The 7500-nt window shown below is 36.4% G+C and overlaps 1 protein-coding gene across 1 annotated transcript in view; it reads right to left on the minus strand.

The window, feature by feature from the left end:
- The window catches only part of LOC118763846, a 38435-nt gene that overhangs the window by 10181 nt on the left and 20754 nt on the right, over positions 1–7500 (minus strand). The window contains exons 7-8 of the mRNA XM_036503712.1: positions 4917–5035; positions 3416–3483 (exon numbers count right to left, since the gene is read on the minus strand). Of these exons, the coding sequence (XP_036359605.1) occupies positions 3416–3483; positions 4917–5035 (187 nt within the window). The remainder of the gene's footprint in view (positions 1–3415; positions 3484–4916; positions 5036–7500) is intronic.

Below are 7500 nucleotides of genomic sequence, written 5' to 3' on the forward strand. Positions count from 1 at the left end.
GTACATAATCTACGAATAAATAAAATAACTGATTCCTAGCTAAACGATTTTCTTCCTTGCAAAAGAAAAGATAAAGCAACAAGAGCACTCAGAGAGCGCAAACCTCCCACAAGGCAACACCAATATCCTCTCAACGATTAGCCAGAGAGGATTTTTAAAATGAGAATATCCGAAATAAACTCGACTGCTCTCACAAATGAGAATACAAAAAATGAACCCGACAGTTCTCAAAAATTAAGTAAAAAAAAAACAGGAAAAATAATCTAGAATCCTTGTCCAGTAGAGGATCGATCCCAAAATCTAATCAGTTCGTGTCAGTCACGAGGTCAAACATCTCTGAAAGTTTCATCCGAATCCACCCAGCGGTCCTTGGGATATCTCGTCAGCGGTCAAACAGACAAACAGACACGACTGAAAACAATTCCTCTGCCTTCGCTAGGGCGGAGGTGATAAACGAACCGGCGAGCTGGCAGAAACGTTAGCACGCCGGGCGAAATGCGTAGCCGTATTTCGTCTGCCGTTGCGTTCTGAGTTCAAATTCCGCCGAGGTCGACTTTGCCTTTCATCCTTTCGGAGTCGATTAAATAAGTACCAGTTACGCACTGGGGTCGATATAATCGACTTAATCCGTTTGTCTGTCCTTGTTTGTCCTCTCTGTGTTTAGCCCCTTGTGGGTAGTAAAGAAATAGGTAATAAACGAACCGTTTGCTCTGCTACAGAATTCTAACCAAGCAAGTGTGATTTTCTCTCAGTAATGTGTGGCTTCGGTAATGAACATACATAACTGAGTAACTTGCAACTAGATTTGCACGAAGGAGCACGTGCACAGGCGCATGACAAGAATGACGGAAACTAAAACATCTCGTTATAACAGAGCAACTGAAACACAACCTACGATATAACTGGTATTATACTTTCAACAGTAGTTATATCTCATATCACAAGCCCTGCTACCCACAACTGACCCACTTACTAAACATAGACATATATATATATAATATGCATTGATAAGGGGCAACAACTCTGAAACATCGTCTGTAGCTGTCTGACTGGCAGGATGAAGCGGCTGACCTCCCTTGTTCGAAGGTTCGTAATGGACGCAGGTTCGTGTGTCAAATAGCTAGCTTGAGGTGGTGGCCTATATATATATGTATGTATGTATGTATGTATGTATGTATGTACATGTTGGTGGACATAAAAGCAGATAAAATGACTGTTTACATGACTTTCTTTTTCAAACCAATAGGATGAATACAGATATGTACACAATAGTTAACTGGCGGATCGTGTAAAGTCGATACAACCATTTCTCTTTTTATACAAATTAACTGTTAGAATTTAATATACAGATGTCTTTGCGCGATTGAGCCTGTGGACTACTGCATCAAGAGACATCTGAATATTTATTAATAGTCTGACTCAAAGCATTCCCGTAATCTTCTGACATACTTCTCTGCTTCTTCTTTCATTATATACAAAACCAGTTCGTTTGAATGTGTTCACTAGTTTACATATTGGCGTATCTGCTGGTCCCTCTTTATTGATTTTCCCTCTAAATCTTATTTCTCACTTCATTGTATTTCTCTACTTGGAACTATTGCTACATATTCCTCTGTATTAAGGACTTCAATGCATAATCATGTAAATTGAGATATTTTTTATTAAAATAGTACCTAGGTCTACGCCTAATCTGTATATGTAAATACATACACTATATGTGTGTGTGTATAGATATGTATACATGTATACGCATATACCCGCATATATATACATGTAGATATACATGTAAGCACATGTAGGTGATATTTATATATATATATATATATATTATATATATAATATATATATATGTATATATATATACATACATGCATATAAATATATGTGTGTGTGTGTGTGTGTGTGTGTGTGTGTGTGTGTGTGTGTGTGGAGGCGCGTGGCTTAGTGGTTAGGGTGTCAGCATCATGATTGTAGTTTCGATTCCTGGACCGGGCGACGCGTTGTGTTCTTGAGCAAAACACTCATTTCACGTTGCTCCAGTCCACTCAGCTGGCAAAAATGAGTAACGCTGCGATGGACTGGCATCCCGTCCAGCAGGGGAACACATACGCCATAGAAACTGGGAGGGAAACCGGACCATGAGCCTGGCTAGTCTTTAAAAGAGCGCATTTATTTATATATAATATATATATATATATATATATACTATATATTATATATATATATATATATATATATATATATATATGTTAAGAAAATATATATAGGGTAGAAAAATTAGTGAAATTTCTACCAGTGGCCAGCATGCATAAAATAGTCAATAGACAACATATTTGTCATATAAAATTTGTGTACATTTATACAGAAAAGAGGTGACCCTAACAGGACACCTTACATGCTAAAAGGAGCAGTCAAAGCCCAAACCACAGTTAAGAATAATTTCGAAAGGGATGAAAAATAAAAGCATTTTCAATAGTTACCACAGGTACCTAGATTTCGAACATCAATGAACAAATAAAATAATTTGCTATCTGTGTTCTCATTAGCAAGGGTGCTACAATTAACGTATGATTGTGGAACAAATAGACAGCACATGTCCCATCTTTATACACTATAATTTTTTCAAATCTACCGCGCAGGCGCAGTTATAGTCGGCAGCAAATAAAAATATATGTGCCGACTTTCTTCAAAATTACGAAAATCATATTCAGAAAAATATATATAGAGTAGAAAAATTAGTAATCCCTTTTTTATGTTTAGGCATAAATGTATTTGTTTTCCCAAATAAATTGTACTTCATGATTGAGGCTCCGATGAAGGTATAAGGTATCACGAAGGCACTCAACTATGAGTCCACTGCATCATATAGTAGAAACACACACACATATATATAAGAAAATACGATGACAAAGGAATAAACAATTATCTTTATATATGTATATATAATATATATATATATATATATACAGAAAATAGTAAAAAGTGAAAAAACTTTGAAAAGCTAAACGCGAAACCGGTCTTTCTTCTAAATTATGTCATTGTAAGAAAAAAATTTATAATATTCTTCAGACATATTGAGTCAAATATATATTTTTTAACCTTTCAAAACAAGCCTTCTGTAGTTTTTTCACTTTTACTATTTTCTATATATTCAACCACGTGCTTTCACAAACCAAACTCTTATCTATATATATATATATATATATCTATATATATTAATATATATATATAGTATATATTATAATATATAATATATATATATTATTATATATATGCATACACACTCACATATAACATGTATAAGCATGTTCGTGCGCTTGCGTGAATAGGTGCATATATATATTTGCAGATACATAATAGTTGTTAGATAAACATATGGTATATGATGTTTCTCTGTCCATTTGTTAAAACTTACCCTTCGATTCAATAGTTACCATCCGCTTGCCCAATCGAATGATGCCTTTTGTATGAAAAAATGCACAGCTGTAAGAATAAACATTATAATAAATATTTGATTTTTTTTTCAATGCTTTTACACATTTGTTATTATTATTACAATTTCTCAGTACTTTTATTATCATCCACTGCACTAACAGGCGCGACCTTCTGTACATGGTGTATACGGGGAGTTTTGTATCCGTTTTGTGTTTTATCCAGTATTGAAAGAAATCTACGTAGTATGTGGGCAATGCCTGTTTCTGATATTTACGTATGGTGCTTTTGTTTGTAAGCCTGTTTATGTATTTGTCGGCATATTTTTAATTGTTTGTATGGCATCAGTTGTTTTAGGGACTGTTTCGGTTTTTCACTCTCTATATTCAGGTCGCCTCTATTTCCATATCTTTGTATAGTTTATCTATCTTCGGAATTGAAGCTTTTAAGGAGTACTTTTTTACCTGCTTGTCTTTGACTACAATATCCTGTCAGTTGGGATATTTTTTTATCTGTCCTGAACTGTATAGCCCAGAGCATAGTCGACTTTCTATTGTATGCTAATACCACTTCATTTTTTTTTTTGTCGTATTACTATTATTATTATTATAATCCTCATTATTATTATTAAGGCAGCGAGCTGGCAGAATCGTTAGCACGCTGGACGAAATGCTTAGTGGTGTTTCGCCCGTCGCTACGTTCTGAGTTCAAATTCTACCGAGGTCGATTTTGCCATTCATTCTTTCGGGGTCGATAAATTAAGTACCTGTTGCGTACTGGGGACGATCTAATTGACTGGCCCCTCCCCGAAAATTTCGGGCCTTGTACCTCGAGTAGAATGGATTATTATCATAATCATCATTATTATTATTAAGGCAGCGAGCTGACAGGATCGTTAGCACGCCTCTTAGCAGTATTTCGTCTGTATTTACGTTCTGAGTTCAAATTCCACCGATGTCGACTTTGCTTTTCATCATTTCGGGGTCGATAAATTAAGTACCAATGAAACACTTGGCTCGATGAAATTAACAATCCCCCACCCCACCCCACAAAATCCAGGCCTTGTGCCTATAGTAGAAAGTATTATTATTATTATTATTATGCTTAGCAGTATTTCATCTGTTGCTACGTTCTGAATTCAAATTCCGCTGAGGTCGACTTTTCATTTCATCTTTTTGCGGTCGATAAATTAAATACCAGTGGAACACTGGGGGGAGGTCGATGTAATCGACTAGTCCTCTACCCTAAAATTGCTGAGTTTGCGGAAAAATTTGAAATTATCATTATTATTATTATTATTATTATTATTATTATTATTATTATTATTATCAAAATGGCTAGCATTATAATTCATATTATCGTTATTATTATTAAATTGTTATATCTTTATTGTAGTTGATTCTCTTTTGATTGATGGCTGTGGTGGTAGTAGTAGTAGTGGTGGTGGTGGTGGTGGTATGAGGATGTTCTTCGTGTAAACTTACTTGGATTTTATCTTGAGTTTGGTGATGATGAGGTTTTTCGGAAACAAAAAAAGGAAACGTAGCTTCCGTTTGTTTTTGTCTATTTGAACTGCATAACCGGACTTGATAAGATGTAGTCTCTTCAGAGTGGATAATAGAAAAAAAATAAACAATCCAGCACAAATAAGAGTTATTATTATTATCATTCTCATTATTATTAATGTTAATATCATTATCGTTAATATCGATATATACCATACACATAATACATATATATATATATATATATATATATATATATATATACAAAATGAGAAAATGGAGAAATATCTAAATCAATCATCACTATCAGATAATACCGAATCATATACTTTATTAAAACACTACACAATAGCAATGAGATTAGACATTAATACAGTACAATAATTACAATCAATATGGTGAGATATAACTAAATAAATATAACAGATATAACGATACATATACATTATAACTGACAGCTGTTTCGGCCATGAAGATAGGTATTGGATATATGTTATCCCATGGAGGGGTGAATTTACAACCCCTATCTCATTTATATATATATATATATATATATATATAATATATATATATATATATATATATATATATATATATACAAACATACATATATACATACATATATACATATATATACATACATATATACATATATATACATATACATATATATAACGGAAGCTTTATGAAATAGACAAAAGACGAAGGCAGGTGGAAAACAAACAAACAATTGTATTAGTATGGCGCTCAGGAAATTAAAATAAAACAAGTCTTTAACGTTTCGAGCCTACGCTCTTCAACAGAAATATACACAGAGAGAAAAAAAAACACAGAAAGAAGGAGAGAAAAAAATGCGTGCAGTAACTAACGAATCAACATGGCGATCTGATTTCGGCCAGAGGTCAAAGATCAAACATGAGACGCGAGAGCGAAATAAGGGGAGATAATAGGGTTGAGTGACCCTAGGATAGGTCTGGACAGGCGTATGTATGGGGTTGGTGTATGTATACATATATACATATATATACATATATACATATATATATTTATGTATGTATGTATATAAGAGAGTGGGTGGACAAACGAAATAAGAGCATTCAATACGTTCAAATTAAAGCTTAAAACTCGGAGTATGAACGAATTTGAAACAAATTGTTTTGATCCATTTAGATAGATAGATAGATAGATAGATAGATAGATAGATAGATAGATAGATAGATAGATAGATAGATAGATAGATAGATAGATAGATAGATAAGTTTCTTTATAGCCACACAGGGCTGCACACAGATGGGACAAATTACAAGGTAGAGTTTTTCTCTTTGGGGATGAGAAAAAAAAAGGTGGCGTAGGTTTTCGATCAAAAGGGATCGTGTATCACAGTGTCATGATGTACGGTGTAAAGGTTTATCCGTGAGAAGAAAAGCCTACGAAAAATCCACGGTAACCTCGGTCAATATTGTTACATGTTACCACATTTGTTTGCAAGTGGGTAACCATCTGCTTTCAATTTCTGGGTTCATAGGATTATGCTCAAGGTGGCTTCGTCATTCATACGTGCCATCCTTGCTACATTCACCCATCTTTTTTTTAAACATTCACTAGACAAAACTTGCCTCTCTACTCTCACTTTCCTTTTCAAGTGATATTTGAAGAAGTTGATGAGAGATTGACCAGAGAGGAAAGTGTTTGACTCCAATCCTTTCAGACGCGTCCACCAGATACATTCTTTCGCCATAGCCACAAGGATGATGAAAATAGCTCTTCCTTCCTGTTTGAAGGAAGGAGGCGTGACAATATTGACGATTGACTCAGCTGATAAACCGACTCGTCCCATACGTGACAGCAGTTGTTCGACATAAGCCCACAGGTCGGAAATTGTTGGACACTGAACGAGTGCGTGCAGAACGGTTTCGTCGCTCTGACTGCATCTCGGGCAGATCGGCCCCGTGTTTCTCGAGCCGTGTCTGTAAAGCTTATCCCGAACGGGTAGCGCTTCTCGGTAGCACTGCCAGGCCAGGGATCTCTGGAAGTTGTCCATGGGCCCTGGCCCGAAAGTCGTCCCGAATAGGCGGGTCAGGTACTCCTCGTCGACGTCCAGGTTCGCCCCGAGCTCGTCGTCGTACCTCCTCTCCACTAATCCCCTATAGAATGCATGGGTTGTGATGGAGTCACTCAAGGTCGACCCGGGACGGTAGAGTTGCTTGAGAGCAACGCGACACTCGCGATGCCATGCGCCCTTCCTCGGCCTCTTTTTGATCCACGACTGCAGTTCGGTCATGGAGACGAGTTGCGGGAAAGCGTGTCTCACAAACGGCGACCACACCTGTTTACCGTCGTCTACGTAGAGCCTGAGGTGTCGCAGTCTAAGCGCGTGTCTGCGCATCATCAACCACGGCATGCCCAGTCCTCCTTTTAACAGGTGTTGACAGCAAATGGATCGCCTGACCATCGGGACGCATCCTTTCCACAAGAAGCGAAAGAGAATGCGTTCTAGTTTGGTGATGGTAGGGTCGGGACAAGGCACGACGGTCAGGTGGTAGTAGATGACGGATGCGATGTA

The sequence above is a fragment of the Octopus sinensis genome, linkage group LG6, assembly GCF_006345805.1.
Source record: "Octopus sinensis linkage group LG6, ASM634580v1, whole genome shotgun sequence".
Classification (NCBI taxonomy): Eukaryota; Metazoa; Mollusca; class Cephalopoda; order Octopoda; family Octopodidae; genus Octopus; species Octopus sinensis.